The sequence below is a fragment of the Muscardinus avellanarius genome (assembly GCF_963383645.1).
Source record: "Muscardinus avellanarius genome assembly, chromosome: 20".
In the NCBI taxonomy this organism is placed as follows: domain Eukaryota; kingdom Metazoa; phylum Chordata; class Mammalia; order Rodentia; family Gliridae; genus Muscardinus; species Muscardinus avellanarius.
Genome location: NC_137806.1, coordinates 2,129,479 through 2,147,738, shown reverse-complemented (window position 1 = coordinate 2,147,738; position 18,260 = coordinate 2,129,479). Strand labels below are relative to the sequence as shown.

Here is an 18,260-nt window from a genome sequence, read left to right as displayed (position 1 = left end):
TCTTCACAGACCTAGAAAAAGCAATCATGAACTTTATATGGAGAAAGAAAAGACCCAGAATAGCCAAAGAAATTCTCAGCAATAAGAATCACGCAGGAGGCATCACAATCCCAGACTTCAAACTATACTATAGAGCAATAGTAGTAAAAACAGCATGGTACTGGCACAATAACAGGTACACTGACCAGTGGATCAGAATAGAAGATACAGAAACAAATCCACACACCTGCAATCAATTAATCTTTGACAAAGGGGCCAAACTCATACACTGGAGAAAAGACAGCATTTTCAACAAATGGTGCTGGGAGAACTGGCTATCCATTTGTAGAAAGATGGAACTAAACCCCTATATCTCACCATGCACAGGAATCAACTCGAGATGGATCAAAGACTTAGAAATCAGACCAGAGACTGTGACGTTATTAGAGGAGAACATAGGCTCATCACTACAACATATAGGCACAGGCAGTAACTTTCTCAACAAAACCTCCAAAGCTCAGGAAATTAAAGCAAGAATCAACAAGTGGGATGGCACCAAACTAAAAAGTTTCTTCTCATCAAAGGAAACCATCAAGAACCTAAAGAGGAAGCCTACAGAATGGGAGAAGGTCTTTACCAGTCACCATTCCGATAGGGGGTTAATATCCAGAATATACAAAGAGCTCAAAAGACTCTGCACTAGCAAAACAAACAACCCAATCAAGAAATGGGCAACTGAAATGAATAGACACTTCACAAAAGAGGAGATACAAATGGCCAATAGATTCATGAAAAGATCTTCTTCATCATTAGCCATCAGGGAGATGCAAATCAAAACTACACTGAGATTCCATCTAACCCCAGTCAGATTGGCAAGCATAAAGAAATCAAACAATAATAAATGCTGGCGAGGATGTGGGGAGAGAGGAACTCTTTTACATTGTTGGTGGGAGTGCAAACTAGTTCAGCCACTATGGAGATCTGTGTGGAGATTCCTTAGAAAACTGGGAATAGATCCACCAAACAATCCAGCTTTACCACTCCTGGGTATTTTTCCAAAGGGGTTGAAAACAGAGAACTACAGCAACATATGCATACCTATGTTCATAGCAGCACAATTTTTAATAGCCAAAATTTGGAAACAACCTAGGCCCCCATCAACAGATTAATGGTTTGCAAAGTTATGGGAAATACACACAATGGAATTCTATTCAGCTATAAAGAAGAACAAAAATCACATCATTTGTAAAAAGATGGAAAGGGCTGGAAAGCATTATGTTAAGTGAGATCAGCCAAACACAGAAAGAGAAGGGACATATGTTTCCTCTAATATGCCCAAACGAGTGAGCACTGGGGATACCAGAGGGACTCCAGATATTGGAAGGGAAATCTCAGCAAAGTTTGAATGGAAAACTAAGAGAGGAAGGAGGCTGAACTTGAATGATGAGCGGCTATTTCCAAATAGGAGTAAAAGTACAAATATAGCAAGGTTAGCCTGGGTATTAAGTATCGGGAGGGGGGAAGGGAAGCGAAGGGGGGAGGGAGAGGGCACCAAATACAGATTAAATGGATAACATTTACTTTCAATAAAATAAATTAAAAAATAAAAATACTCAAAGAGATTAACTGCATAGAAAAAATATGTAATACAGAACTAGAGAAACAAGAATGTCTATCCAGCAAACAACTAAGCAAAGAAAAGCAAACACTACCTCAAAAAAAGTTAAAACTCAAATATGAGAAATTAGATATAAGAAATGATTTTTATTTCTCACCCAGGCGTGGTAGCGCACACTTGTAATCCTTGCGCTTGGGAGATAGAGACAGGAGGACCACACAGGTTAGAAGCCAGCCGTGCTGGCTTAAGAGACTCTGTTTCCAAATAAAATATAAAACAGGTATGGGAGTGTAGCCCAGAGGCAGAAGGGTTTCCAAAACCCCAGTACCACCAAAAGAAAAAAAAAAATCTCTCAATAATCACATTGAAAATAAATGAACTCAACTCCCCAGTAAAAAGACAAAATGGATTAAAAACCAGAATCCATCTATCTGCTGCCTGCAAGAAACACACAAGTAAAGATAGTAACAAACTAAAGGTAAAGGACTGGAACAAGGTAATCCATGCCAATGAAACTCAAAGACAAGCAGGAGTAGCAACTATGATATCAGACAAGTTAGACTCCAAGCCCAAGCTTATCAGAAGAGACTAAGCAGTTGATTTTTTACCGGTAAAAGAAAAATCTACAGGAGGAAATGATGATAATCAACATTTATGTCCAAACACAGGTACAGCTACTTTCATTAAAAAAAACTCTTTATGGCATTAAGTCAATCATAAGTTCCAATACAATAATACGAGGAGACCTCAACACTCCTTGCATACTGTTAGACTGATCTTCTAGATAAAAGGTCAGTAAAGATGCCTCAGATCTAAAGAACACCATCAACCAAATGGACCTATTAGATACATAGAGAATATTCCTCGCAACTACTGCAGAGTTCACACTTTTCTCAGCTGATCACAAAACTTTTTCCAAAATAGATCACATCCTGGAACACAAAGTGAGCACCAGAGTATTCAAAAAATGTGACATACTTCCCTGTGTCTTTTCAGACCACAAATGGAATGAAACTAGAAATAAACTATAAGAAGACCTAGAGAAACCACGTAAATATGTAGAAACTGAATACAACACTGCTGAATGAAGAATAGGTCATAGAAGAAGTAAGAGGTGAAATTAAGAAATTCTTAGAAACAAAAATAGGGATACAATCTATCCCTTTGGGACACCTTGAAGACAGTATTAAGAGGAAAATTCAGGACACTGAGTGCCCACATAAGAATAGAAAATCACCGAGTAAATAAACTAATGACAACACTCAAAGCTCTTGAAAAATAGGAATAGTCTAACCCCAAAGCCATTAGAAGACAGAAAATTATTAAAATCCCAGCAGAAATCAATGCAGTACAGAATAAAAATAAAATACAGAAAGTCAAAAAAACAAAAACTGGTTTCTCAAAAGAAAAAAGAAAAAAAACCACTAGCCAACTTAACAAAAAAAAAAAAGAGAATAAATCCAAATTACAAAAAGAAGAGATGAAAAAGGAGATATTTCCTCTGACAGTATAGAAATCCAGAGGATTATCAGAAACTACTTTGAAAAACTATATTCCAACAAACCAGAAAACCTGGAAGAAATTGACAACTTTCTAGATAAATACAATGTTCCTAAACTGAGTTAATAAGATATAGAAAATTTAAATCAACCATTATCAGTCAACGAGGTTGAAACAGCAAAAAAGAGCCTACCATTTAAGAAAAGCCCAGAATCAGATGGTTTCCCAAGTAAATTTTATAAAATCTTTATAGAAGAGCTAATACCAATACTCCTCAATCTATTTCATGAAATGGAAAGAAACAGACTCTCCCAAATTCATTTTATAAACCCAACATCACATGAATACCCAAAGCAAATAAAGGTAGCTCAAGGAAGGAACACTACAGGCCTATACGGCTGATGAACTTAAATGCAAAACTGTTAACCAAAATACTAGCAACAAGCTCTCAAAACCACTCGAGAAAATCATACAGTGAGCAAGTAGGGTTCATCCCAGGGATGCAAAGCTGGTTAAATCTATGAAAATCAATCCATGTAGTTCATCACATAAACAGAACCAAAGACAAAAGGAACATGATCATTTCATTACACACTAAAAAAGCATTTGACAAAATACAACATCATTTATGCTAAAAGCACTGCAGATAGTCAGAATAGAAGGAACATACATCAACATCGTAAAGGCAATATACAATAGGCCCACAGCCAACATCATACTAAATGGGGAAAACTGAATGAATTCACCCTAAAAATAGAAATGAGGATTTCCATTATCACCACTGCTTTTCAATATAGTACTTGAGACTCTAACCAGAGAACTAAGGCAAGAAAAGGAAATCAAAGGAATACAAGTAGGAAAACAAGAACTAAAATGTTTGCTATTTGCTAATGATATGATACTATACTCAGCAAACCCAACAAACTCAACCAAAAGGCTTACGGAAGTAATCAACAAATTCAGCATTGTTTCTCGATACATCATCAATCTTAAAAAAATCAGAAGCTTTTCTGTATTCCAACCATAAGTCCACTGAAAAAGAAATCCAGAAAACACTTCCACTCAGGATATCCCACAAAAATAATAAAATATTTAGGAATAAAATTAACCAAAGAGGTAAAAGACCTCTACAAGAAAATTATTATAAAACATTGAAAAAACAAAATTAACAAGACCTTAAAAAATGAAAATATCATTTTTGCTCCTGGATTGGCCGAATCACTATCATCAAAATGGCCGTTCTTCCAAAAGTGATCTAAAGATTCAATGCAATACCAATTAAATTACCAAGGTCATTCCTTACAGACATAGGAAAATCAGTCCTTAAATTCATATGGAACAACAAAAACCCAGAATAGCCAAAGTAGTTCTCATGCAGGAGGAATCACAATAACTGACTTTAAACTATACTACAAAGAAATAGTAATGAAAATAGCATGGTATTGACACCAAAACAGACACAGACCAATGGAGCTGAATAGAAGACCCAGAAACAAATTTGCACACTTACGGTCAATTGATTTTTGACAAAGGGGCCAAAAACATACACTGAAGAAACAGTAGCACGTTCAACAAATGCTATTGGCACAACTAATTAACCATATGCAGAAAATTGTAAATAAACTTCACTTTCTCACGCTGCACAAGAGTCAATCCAAGATGGATCGAAGACTTGGAAATTATACCAGAGATCTTGAGGCTCCTTGAAGAGGGCACAGGTCCAACACAGCAACACAGAGGCACAGGTAAACACTTTCTCAACAAGATCCCAAAGACACAAGAAACTAAAAGGAAGATGAATAAGTGGGGATGCATTAAACTGAAGAGCTTCTATAAAGCAAAAGAGAAAAAAAAAACTATTAAGAACCTCAACAGAGAGCCAATAGAATGGGAGAAAAAGCTTGCCAACTATTAATCCAATTGAGGCTAATATCTAGAATATGCAGAGATCTCAAGAAACCCACAGCTAAGAAAACAGATAACCCAATAAAATAATGGGCAATTGAACTAAGTAGACACTCCACAAAAGAAGCTCAAATGGCCAATAAATGTATGAAAAATGTTCAATATCATTAGCAATCAGAAAGATACAAATCAAAAGAATGCTGAGATTTCACCTAACTCCAACTGGAATAGCAAGTTATTCAAAACACAACAACAAATGCAGGTGAGGATGTGGAGAAGTGGGAACTCTACTACATTGTTGATGGGATTGCAAATTAGTGCAACCACTTTGGAAAACAGTATGGAGAATCCTCAGAAGAATGGGAACAAGTCTAACATTCGATCCAGCAATACCACTTCTGGGTATCTACCCAAAAGAAAGGAAACCAAACCATCAAACTAATGCATCTGTATCTATGTTCATAGCCGCACAATTCACCATAGCCAAACTATGGAACCAGCCAAGATGTCCATCAACAGATGAATGGATTACAAAACTGTGGGATATGTACACAGTGGAATTTTACTCAGCCATAAAAAGAATGCAATTATGTCATTTATAGAGAAACGGATGGGACTGGAGAACATTATGCTAAGTGAGATTAGTCAGTCACAGAAAATGAGGAATCAAATGTTCTCCCTAATATGTAGAAGCTTGGGAGAAAAAGGGTCATAGGAGAAACTCTAGATGAAGAAGGAGATACTATAGATGCGCATATAAGGCGACCTGACTGAGGGGATGGAAGGGAAGAAGAGGGAAATCCCTTATGTGCATGATGTACACTCACAAACATCAAAGTCAATCACTACGCCAAGCATGAGAAGAAGGGAGGGGAGGGAATGGAGAGAGAATTGAGTAGGTACATTTTTTTAATTTATTTTTTATTTATTTATTTATTTTGGTGGTACTGGGGTTCCTGGAAGCCCTTCTTCCTCCGGGCTACACTCCCAGACCTATTTTATATTTTTGAAACAGGGTCTCTTACGCCAGCACGGCTGGCTTCGAACCTACGTGATCCTCCTGTCTCCGCCTCCCAAGCGCGGGGATTACAAGCGTGCGCCACCACGCCCGGCTGAGTAGGTACATTTTAATGATGTGTGCATGTATGGTTCTATATCTTGTACTCCATTAATATGGATGCACCAATAAAATTTTTTTAAATAATAAAATAATATTTTATTCAGGTTATAAGAATAATGCTACTTTAGAAACACAAAAATATACAAAAAGTCAAATTTAAGCCCAACACACAGAGTTTTCCAGCTACTATTTTCTATGCAGTGTCATGTTACATTCTTAAGTACATTTCTTGATGATAACAGTTTTTCCATTAAAATATATCGTGAACAGTTCCTCATTTTAAATAGCATTAAAAATCATGACAGATGACTACACAGATTTTCATAATATAGATATATGTATATATATATATATCCTAATTCAAATATTAACCAAATATAATAATAATATATGTTATTCCTAATTCTACCATATTTAATTCTGTTAACATGATATTCTTTACATGAACTCTTATAGTTTCTTAGGCAAGTTACTAAAATTGGAATCCCTACTCAGAGGTTATAAGCACTTTTAAAATCCTCATTCCTTTTCAAAAATACTATTTGAAAAGAAGTCTATAATATATTTGCCTATGGTATATATAATCTTTGTTTGTTTATACTCTAGCCAAAAATAAACATTCTTTTTATATTTATGTTTATTTCATTCTAAATTGTTCACATATATTTAGCTGGGTGTGGTGGTCCATGCCTGTAATCCCAGTACTTGGGAGGCTAAGACTGGAGGATTACAGGTTCAAAGCCAGCCTCTACAACTTAGCAGAATCCTGTTTCAAAATAAAAAATAATATGGGGTTGGGAGTATAGCTCAGAGATAGGATGCCCCTGCCTTCAATCTCTAGTACTACAAAAGAGATTCTTCACTTACTTTTGCCCTCAACGAGGACTTATGATTAACGATGAACATGTATCATCTCACCATTTCTTTCTGTGTGCATGAGTTTCCTTTTGGAACTTCTACCCATACTTCTCTAAGAGAATGCATCTTTACTTTGATTTATTGACCTAGAACACAACTATTGGTCAGATACTTTGCCAATATTTTTCTTCTTTCATTTTATTTGTGATGTTTCTGATATACCAAAACTTTAAGTATTCTAATTTACTGATTTATTAATCTTCTCTCCACTTTACAAATAAAAGCCTTTGTTATCACATTGTTTTTGCCACATCGATATCAACAAACATATTTTGAGGATCTATTACATATGAGGACAAAAGAGAAACCTCCCTTGACTTTTCAAAACTGACTGTGAAGAACAATAAAGAGTGTGTCTTCATTTTTTACATTTAATGTTTTACTTTTAGAAATTTTTGGTATCTGGAGCATATAGGAAATCCACTTAATGGAATTGCCTCTTATTAATTCTTGTATATAATAATCAAGCATCAGCCTTGTATGGCAGTGGCTATCAAGACTCCTAGAATCAGACAGAATTGGTTATGAATCCCAGTTCTGCCCCTGAGGAGTTCTGTATCTTTTGGCGTTTATTTTCCTAAGCCGAGCCTCGTTTTCTCAACCTTTAAAACGGGAATTATGCTATTATTTTGGTGTTTGGTGAAGATTAAATGAGATAGATACTGGACAAAAATTACCAAACAGAGCTTGACATACACCAAGTGCCATATACATTTCTGCTGAAATTAGTATTAGCTACTGTTTTCTTAATTGATTCAGAATATCACTCTTCCTTAAAAGTACATCACAGATATGCTTAATATTCCTAACAATGATGTCATGAAATTATAAACGTTCACAAAGATGGAGTGGTTTACGTTACATACTACCATAAGCCTATTAATAAAATGTCTTTCCCATTAATGATAAACTTCTTTTCCATTGATTTTTTTTTCTTCCCGTTTCTAGTTATTATCATTAACTGTTCTAGATGAAGTTTCATGACACTTTACCAGTTTCCAAAATTTATACTGGTTCAATTTTGTACCAGAATGTAATCAACAAGTAAATCGATTCCATGAAAATGATCAGCTAGGCTATTGAAGCATCCCATTAAAACCTGAAGAAAACACTTCAAATGATTATGTGTACCTATATGAAATTATCAGTGCCAATCTTGATATCAGGTACAGAGAAAGGAAGAGGGTGGGGAGGGAGCCTGGGGGAAGCTCACCCAGTGCAGTCTGTATGTGTTTCCCGATCGCTAAGAACTTCATTATATGGAATAATTACAGTGACCAGTAAATGTGTATTTTTTAAAAGAACTGGGATATTAGGGTCTTTTTCCTATACATCTGCAATTTTTCTAATTTTCTTCAGATAGGACTTGCATATTATTATATTGTGCTACAGACTGAATGTGTGTTCCATCCTCCAAATTAATATGTTTAAGCCTCAAACCCCAATGTAACCGTGTTTGGAGTGAAGTTTTGGGGAGGTAATTAAGTCCTGAGAGTGGAGCCCTTGTGATGGGATTAGTGCCATTTAAGAGATGCAAGAAAGATGAATTGTCTGTGCGTCATAAGAGGACCCAGCCAGCCAGGTACGGTGGTCCACATTTGTAATCCAGTACTTGAGAGGCTGACACAGGAGAATTGCTGGTTCGTGACCAGTCTCAGCTACTTAGTGAGACCCTCCACCACTTAATGAGACCCTGTTATTTTATTTTATTTTTGACCCTCTAAAAAATAAAAAAAAATAGGGCTGGGGATATAGCTCAGAGTTAGAATGCCCCTGAGTTCAATACCACAGAAAAACAAGAAGGAGAAGAAGGAGGAGGATGAGGAGGACAAGGAGGAGGAGGAGGAAGAAGAAGAGGAAGAGGAAGAGGAGGAGGAGGAGGAGGAGGAGGAGGAGGAGGAGGACAAGGACGAGGAGGAGGAGGAGAAGGACAAGGAGGAGGAGGAGGACAAGAAGGAGGAGGAGGAGGACTCAACCAGAAACCAGCCATCACCAAACCAGAAAGAGAGACCTCACCAGATGGCAGTCCACTGGCACGTTATGGTGGCTTTACCAGATTCCAGATCTATCATAAATAAATATCTGTTGTTTAAACCACCCAGTCCAGGAGTTTTTAATAACATTCAAAAATAAGGCATGTTGCTATGTTAACAGATTTTTAAATAGGTCTATTGCCTGTTTCATAAAACATTTTATGTCCAGTGTAATAATAAGGTAAATACTGCATAAAAAATCTCACGTTTCACTATCACTGCCTTAGCTTCAAGGCTTCAATGAAGCAATTAGCTTTAAAAGTAAAGTTGACTTATATGTCACCCTGTTGAAGAAATAGTTTGTGCTTAACATTTAGTTAAATAATAGTGCCTCTCGGGTTTCTAAAATGCACATTTAAAGTAATTTCTACCTTTCACAAATACATTTTGATTTCTATAAAATGACTATATTTTTAAAAATTGTTCCCAAATTCAAAAATACAAAAGAAATTAGGTAAAACTTCTAAATTTCATATTCTATCCCATCAAATCATAAATACAGATTACTATTCCATACAAAAATACTAGAATACATAGAAATGTTCTGAGGTATGATATCTGGTAAGGGAGTAAAGCACTAGATTAATTAACTGTATTCTCTAATGAATCATAGTAAGTTTGGTTATAAAGATAAATGTATGCAATGGGTAATTTTAATACCAACTTCAAGTATGCAAAAGTAATGATGTAATGTTTCTATAATGTTTTCCGGAATTGTAAGTAACAGATAACACACCAGTGGTAGGGATCCATCGCATGTGGACTATTTCTACAGCACATTAATAGTATATTTCATAATCTTCTGGTTGATTTCGATCTAAATGGTAGCAACAAAAATAAAACGACTGTATTTATTGTTAAATAAAGCCTCTGTACATCAGATAATTTTGAGTGATCGCTAAAGAAGAAACTAAACTATATTTACACGTGGTAAGATGGCTCTGACACAAAATACAAATAAAAAATAAAGCCAGGTATGGTGGTGCATGCCTGTAATCCCAGGACTTGGTAGGATGAGACAGTAGAATCGCAGATTCAAGGCCAATCTCAGCAGTTTAACAAGACCCTGTTTTGAAATAAAAAATAAAATGGGGTTAGGGGTGTAGCTCAGGGGTTGAGGGTCCCTGGTTTCAATCCCTGGTACCAAATAAAATAATGAAAGAGCCGGGCGTGGTGGGCATGCTTGTAATCCCAGCATTCGGGAGGCTGAGACCGGAGGATTGCGGTTCGCAGACAGCCTCAGCTATATAGTGAGGCCTTCCGTAACTTAGTGAGACCCTGTTTTAAAATAAAGAATAAAAAACAGGGCAGGGGTTGTAGCTCGGAGGTCAAATGCCCCTGGGTTCCATCCCCAGACCCACAAAAAAATAAAATAAAATAAATAATTAAAGAGAAAAAAGAAGATGTAGGCGTAATGTCATCAGGATGGCAGGGTGGAGTTTTCATCTCCACTTCTCCCTATCAAAGTCCAACTTGCAACTGTACACAAAGGATACTTTTATGAAAACTGCAGAATTTGTAAGACTGAGACATCTTTGTCAATCATAGTACTGAGGAAAGGTACATTTGCAGGGTGAGATGAACATCTCTTTGATTTGTGTTACCCAAGGTGGTATAGCACCAGACTCAGAAGATTTCCCCAGGCTCAAGGTTTCTACAGCGGGAAACAGACTTGGAAACCGACGTTGCCAGCATCCCGGTACCCTCTACATTAGGGCCAGCCTGTCGAGCCCCAAGGAAAGCACTGACAGTATCGCCAGGACTAGACCATCTGGGGTCAATTAGAAACATAGAACAAGAATTGGCTGGGTCTCACAGCAACCGGTGTGCAGATCAAGAGGGGAGCTCTGCATTCCAGACCACACAGGTGTCAGATTAGACTGCTAGCCACCAGTGCTGCACTGCAGGCAGCAGAGTCATAAGGTAGGCCAGGCGGGTGTCTAGCCAGCCTTCCCGCTCAGCCTGGCCCTGTCCTGAAATCAACACAGAGCCGAGGGCAAGTGCAGTTGAGTGCTGACCGGATGAAGGAAGGACGTGCCCACCCTCCATCCCAGCATCTCAGTGGGCAGGCATCCTCACTGTGTGGCCAGTAAGCCTGACCACACACCACCACCACCGGAGGAACGAAAGTCTATGTGTTCACACTTCTGGATAATTCAGAGGTCCGCTCCATGCCAGGGAGCAGAGCTCATTGGTAGCAGGAGGCAGAAAGAGAGAGCCTGGAGTCTGCTCTCATGCAATGGAGGCGAGATATATATATATATATATATATATATATATATATATATATATATAGAGAGAGAGAGAGAGAGAGAGAGAGAGAGAGAGAGAGAGAGAGAGAAGGAGAGAGAGAGAGAGGGGGAGGGAGAGGGAGGGCCTGCAAGGGGATTCAAAGGTCCAAGCACGTCCCTGAGGTCAGCAGGGACCCACTTCCCCAGCCACACCCCACCTGCCTAGGTTAGGATCCACTGATCCACTGATAGAATCACGACTTTGCTTCCAACCCTGAACATGAGCTGTCAGGGGATATTCTGTATTCAAACCCTGACATTCCACCCAACCTCAGGCCTCTGCTTCAGGTAATCCTAGGCCTGGAGGCCAGCTCAAGTCTAAGCATATCTGAGGGACACAGCCTCAGCTTTCACCCGCCCCAAGTGGCCAGGCAGTGACCCCAGAGACCTCATCTAGCCTCACCGCCCTGCAGGTGATGCTGCCCAACTACTGCTCAGCCAGGGAAGGCAGCCTCAAACTGTACTCTCAGAGGCCATAGCGGAGCTCAGTTCACACCACTGCCTGACCAGAGTCCAGCCAGAGGATTCACTAGAGCAGGGAGCAGAGCCAGCAGCTCCTCTTAGCCTCAGCGCACAGGCAGTGGCCCAGCCCAGCTCGAGAACCAGACACCAAGGTGTGCAGTCCCGACTCACTACCAGAATCCCAGGCCAGACAAAACCGAGACGTGTAGCACCACCAAAAGTACCCTCGAAGGCCGGGAGAGACGGCTCTTTCCTCAAGTGTACAGACGCCAAGACAAGGGCATGGGGGGGGGGGGCTAGAAAACATTGCAGGAGCACACAAAATGTTCCCCAGGAGAAGACCCATTAGAAGGACACCAAATAAATCTGCTAAAATTTCAGAGGACTTCAATCATATCAAGGATCTATCTGGATCATAACAGCGTGACACTAGAAATCATGGACAGGTAAGATCTCGGAAAATATGTAAAAATTAAGCAAGCTCCACAATATCCCATAGGTCACGGAATAAATCAAAAAGGAGCCCGTTGGAATCTCAGAGGCACGTGGCGGAGGGGCAGGACTGAGGACCAGTGCTCCGAGAGCTGTGTGCATGCTCCTAGCACTCTACAGCCCGGTATGGTTTTAATTACAATGCACCAAAGAAAGGTTCAAAAAGAAAATTTTAAAAATAACCTAAGATGCATGAAAATGGAAATACAGCATGCCAAAACATATGGGGTGCATAAGAGCAGTCCTAAGTGGGAAAGCTATAGTAAGAAATATATCTGCTAGACATGGCGGCACACACTTGTCATCTCAGTACTTGGGAGACGGAGACAGGAGGATCACAGGTTCACAGCCAGCTTCAGCTACTTAGCGAGAAGGCCCTCCACAACTTAGTGAGAATTTGTTTTAAAATAAAGAATTAAAAATAGGGCTGGTGGTGTAGCTCATAGGTAGAATGCCTCTGGGTTCCATCCCCAGTACTGCAAAAAATAAAATATAAAAAACAAATATAGGAATTTCTGAGAAGGCTCTGATTAATAATAGACATATTTCAGAAATAATTGTGTCAAAATGGTGGCAGACCTGGAGAGAGAAAGGCTTGGCTCTGGTCAGGAAGCAGCTATTGAAACTTAGATTGACTTGGCTAAAAGTAATTAGCAAGTCAATAGGAGAGGAGAACTAGGCCTTTCTCTGCCTAAAGACAGATCAACATGATTAGATAAGGAACCTTACAGGGACTTTTACTACCTCAGAATTATGTAAACAAGATGGAGGTCATGGGTATAAAACGTCCAGTCCACGTGCTGTATCTTGGGGTGAATTGGCTTGGACCCTCCCACCCCCCCCACCCCCCCCACCCCCCCCCCCCCCCCCCGTCCCCTGCCATTCTGGCATGGGGCTGTAACTATCTTCTGTATTTCTATCTTTTTAATAAACTTCTTTAAATCTTTAAAAATATATAATAAATAAAATAAAAAGGATATTTAAAATAATCTAGTGCTATGCCTCAAGGACCTAGAAAAAGAATAAAGTAAGCCCAATGATAGCAGAAGGAAGAAAATAATAAACAGAATTTTTTGGATATGACCCCAAGAGCATGGTTAATACAAGCAAAATGAGAAAAATAAACCAGGTGTGGTGGTGCACACTTATAGTCCTAGTACTTGGGAGATTGAAACAGGAGGATCACAGGTTCACATCCAACCTCAGTAATACGAGACCCTTCACAACTTGGTGCGACCCTGTTTCAAAAATAAAAAATAAAAAGGGCTGAGGGTGTACCTCAGAGATACAATGCCCCTTGGTTCAATCACCGGTGCTACAAAATAGAGTGAGCGTGAGAAAGAGAGAGACTGCATTGCATCAAACTAAAAAAGTTTCTGCACAGCAAAGGAAACAAAAAGCGGAGAGAGAATCCATAGAATGGGAGAAAATCTTCATAAACTACACATCTGATAAGGGGCTAATATCCAAAACATACAAGGAATATAACTCAACAGGGAAAATAGAAAGCAATTCAAAGATGACAAAATACCTTAACCGACATTTTAGAAAAGAAGACAAATGGCCAACAGATACATGAAAAAGTGCTCAGCATCACTAAGACCACAACGAGGTACCACCTCACACCTCTTACAATGGCTGCCATAAAAAAGATAAAAAGTGTTGCCAAGAGTATAGAGAAAACAGTTGTACTTTATTGATGGGCATGTAAATTAGTATAGCCACTATTCAAATCAATATAGTGATTCCTGAGAAAATTAAACTACAAGTGCCATATGGTCCAGCCACCCAACTACTGGGCATATATCCAAGGAAAATAAATTCAATACGTTGAAAGGATATTCACGCCCCATAGTCACCGCAGCATGATGCACAACAGCCTAGACAGGAAACCAACCCAAGAGTCCATCAATGGATAAATGAATAAGAAAATGAGGTGTAAACGAATGAAAAGGGTCATTTGTGATGACAGAAAATCAGATAACATTATGCTGAGTGAAATAGGCCAGGAAAAAGAAGACAAATACCTCAGAATGTCACTTATATGAGAAAATCTAAAAAAGCTGAAGTCATAGAAGTAGAGTGGGATGATGATTACCGGAGGCTGGGCGGAGGGTGGGGCGTTAAGAGTCAAAGACCACAAAGCTCCAGATACACAAAAGAAATAACTTCAGAGAAACTGGTCACACGACAGGTTGACTCTAGTCAATAGAGACTCTACTCCACAACTTCAAAAGTACCAAGAGTGCATTTAAAACATCATAAAAAGAGGCACTATATTAATGTCTTGATTTAATCATTTCACATCTTATACATGTTGACATAATTTTAAGTAAATAATAAAATAATAAAAGAGAGTAAGAGAATAATGACCAGTCTTTTGGGATCAGCATAGATACAGACAACTCAACATTAGGAAATGATTTAAAAATACAGAAACTTGCTCTCTAGGAATGGAACCACCGTACAACCCAGTCATGCCACCCCTCTGTATTTCTCCAAAATAATTCACGTCAGAATACTAGAGCAATACACGTATACCCGTGTTTTTAACATGGTAATACACATATACCCGTGTTTTTAACAGCATAATTCACAGTACACAAGTTATGGAACCAACTAGGTGTCCATCAACAGATGCACTGATGGGGAAAATGTGGCATATATACACACAGTGGAATTCCACTCAGTCCCAACGAGGAACAAAACATGTCATTCAAAGGGAAATAGATGGAACTAGAGAATATTACCCCAAGTGCGACTGGCCAGTCATAGAAAGTCAAGGGTTCTATGTTTTCTCTCATATATGGAAGCTAGAGAGAAAAATAATAAACACACGGGACTTTAGATAAATATAGAGACAAGTGAAACAATGGCCATGGATTAGGGGAGGGCTGTGGGGAAAGGAAGGGGGATGGAGGCCGGAAAGAGCTCAAACACTACTATAGCAATACATGAAGACATCACTGTGGGATCCCGCTCATGTTTACAGTAGGGCTGGGTGTCGAAGGGAACGCACCGAGCTCTGTGCGCATGGGTGTTTGTACCGCACTGAACCTTACCTCGAAGCATAACTGTGACGTCATAAAGCATAAAAAGTGGAAAAAAGATACACAAGCTGGTCACAGTGGCACGCACCTGTAATCCCTGTGCTTGGAAGGCTGAGATAGGAGGATCACGGGTTCGAGGTCAGTATACAGTAGCCTAGTGAGATTCTAATTCAAAAATAGAGAGGGCTGGGGGTATAATTAAGAGATAAAACACCCCTGGGTTCAATCTCCAGTACCACCAACACACACACACACACACACACACACCCAGTACCACTACATATATGTCTTTGGATGAAAATAAATCCTACTAAAGATTAGAGATTCTCATTAACACTAAACCTGAATGGTTTTTTCTTGCACGTTATATATTACATGATTAATATTTCCAGTAAATAGAATTTTTTCTACCCAATTCCTTAGGGGGGGAGAGCTAAATTTAAAGTCATGGGTTTGTGTGTTCTTTAAAAAGAAGTATATCACCTAAAATACGAACATTTTCAAAAATGTATTAATAGCATCAGTGGAATCAGATATTCAGCTTCAGATACACAAATTTTATTAAGAAAAGTCTCACATATTAATCTATTTCTTTAAAGGTCACACTATTTGAAAGTGAAAGGGGGCATAGATTGATTTTTCCCCAAATGTAGGTACTTCAACATCATTTAAAAGTTAGATTTTAAAAAAGCTAATCTGTAAGTTTGACATCACAGGTTTGCATGGGTGAAATTGCTCCTCCCTCAATATTCCTTCACAACACTTTTCCCCCTCGTGTGGCATACAAAAGAAACTCATACTTTAAAGTGCTTCTCAATTTTATCTGTAGGTTCTTGCCCACGTGTTAAATAAAATACCAAGGTGGCAACTTCTCCGAAATGAAAATGAAAAGCAAAAAATAAATAAATAAGAAAGCCAAAGGTGACCTCCCATGTAACATTTAAAAGGAAATGTGTTTATTCGGCAGATGTGTGCCTTCGCTCTCCTCGGAGGCTGAGCTCCTGGGATTGTTCAGGCAACAGAGACCTTTCCCAATCAGCAGCTTCCTCCTCCTTCACGTTAACCTTTTCCCTGAAGCAAGCCCATGCGTGTTATCACAGAAGAGTGCTAAAGGAAGCTTCAGAGAGATCAATGACGGAGGGACTTTGCACTTCTCGTCAAACCACCCGAATGGCTCCTCTTTCTGCTAAGGACTAAGTGCCTTCCTAGACAGACGGGAGCAAGGGGTCGTCACACGCCACGGTTAGCCTGTCTACAAAAATGGGACAAAAACAAATGAATCTTGTCCTTGGTTGTGCTGTGTATTTACACGTTACTAAACAGGAACAGCACGATTGCTACACAAATTAAAAGAAAAAATCATTAGCCAGTTCTATGCTATCAAGAAGAAATTCTTCGGGGATCCTTTCTCTTGTTTTAATGCAATTGCCTAAACATGTAAAAAGAAGGTAACCGACGACAACATCAAATATGGAGAAATTTATTTAAATGGAAAAGAATGAAGACTTCTGTAGACACTGAGAAAGATTTTATATGAATAAAAATAATAGAAAAAAATAACTAAGGGACCTACAATGTTAGAATTAGTGCCTCTGGCTAAGTAATTGAATCAACAGCTGGAGGAACCAACAACCACCCTGTGGGGAATCTATGAAATGTCGTTGACAGGGCGTGATCGTGTGTGAGAATGGCCGTCTCCATCTGAAATGTAGTGCTCCTTCAAGATTTCAGACTGTGATGGAAAGTACAGAAACGTGCCAATCTTCGCTCCCGACTCCCTTCGTAAAGCGTGTCCTGTTCCTAACGCTAGTGCAGGAAGCAGCGGGGCTTCTCACACTTGTAGGAGTTAGGTTTTTTCACTTTATGACCTTTTGTAATAAAATGAAGATTCAAGGTCACAGAACTAACGCCTGGTTCGCCTAGACTCAGATGTAGGTCTTATACTCGCTGAAGTCCGTGCTCTTCCGACAGGCCTGAAATCAAAAACACAGCCCGGAGCTGTGCTACAAGTACAACAGGTACCCACTCGCTTGAGGGTCATGTTCTCTAACTGAAAATAAATCTACCCATCCAAGCTAAATTCCATTGCAATTATTTCTAAAGTCAATTCAAACTTCAACTCATCATTTTCTTCATAGCATTTTATAGCTGCATTAATGAGCTTCTTTTGAATTTTGCTTAACAAATATCACATTAAAAGCTGCGTTTCTGCTTATCGCTCTTTCTTTATCATCGGTAAAAGCTGACTTAAAATGTACTCCATCCAGTTAAGATGCCTAGGGAGTTGATGTTAATTAAAGTAATTTTTATCCATGGACCCATCTTTATTAAGCAATGTATCTTAGATTCTGATTTATACTAACGGCATATAAAATATGTCTGTGCAGGGCCAGGAGTCCGGCTGATTCTCCCAGACTGCTCCTGAGCCCTGGGCTGGAGCCGGGCAGGGAAGGGAAACTGAGGAGGAGGCAGTAAACTCACATTGCTGCCCATCGCTGTTGTCCCCACACTCGTCTGTGAAGTCGCAGACCCTGTCAGGAGGCAAGGAGACCCCGTTGCCACGCTGAAAGGCTTCTGCTCCTCGCGGACCCAGTCGAGAAAGAACACAGGAAAAGCAAAGGAAGCAGAAAGCTCCTGGCGTCGGGAAGGCGAACATCCTGGCCGGGTGCTGGAGCACTATTACTTGGTCTCTTGTATTAAAAATCAGGCAGTGGGGACAGGTGAGCTCATCCTCAGAAGCATCCTTTTCCCTCTCCCTTCTTGGTTTTCCAGATTTGCTTCTTAAGAAAGGAGACCACTGGTAACTAGCCACAATTCTAACAGAACACTCCTGGGGCAATGAACTTACTCTTTAGAAAATATTTAACTGAGCTAATTGCGCCAGCCCTGCAG

The 18,260-nt window shown here is 39.3% G+C and overlaps 1 protein-coding gene across 1 annotated transcript in view; it reads right to left on the bottom strand.

Moving 5' to 3' along the window:
• The window catches only part of MALRD1 (MAM and LDL receptor class A domain containing 1), a gene marked incomplete at both ends in the record, with an annotated part of 671,257 nt that extends 653,233 nt beyond the window's left edge, over window positions 1-18,024 (bottom strand). The window contains one exon of the mRNA XM_080717079.1: window positions 17,850-18,024. Coding sequence (XP_080573205.1) covers window positions 17,850-18,024 — 175 coding nt within the window. The remainder of the gene's footprint in view (window positions 1-17,849) is intronic.
• Between the last annotated feature and the right edge of the window lie 236 nt (window positions 18,025-18,260).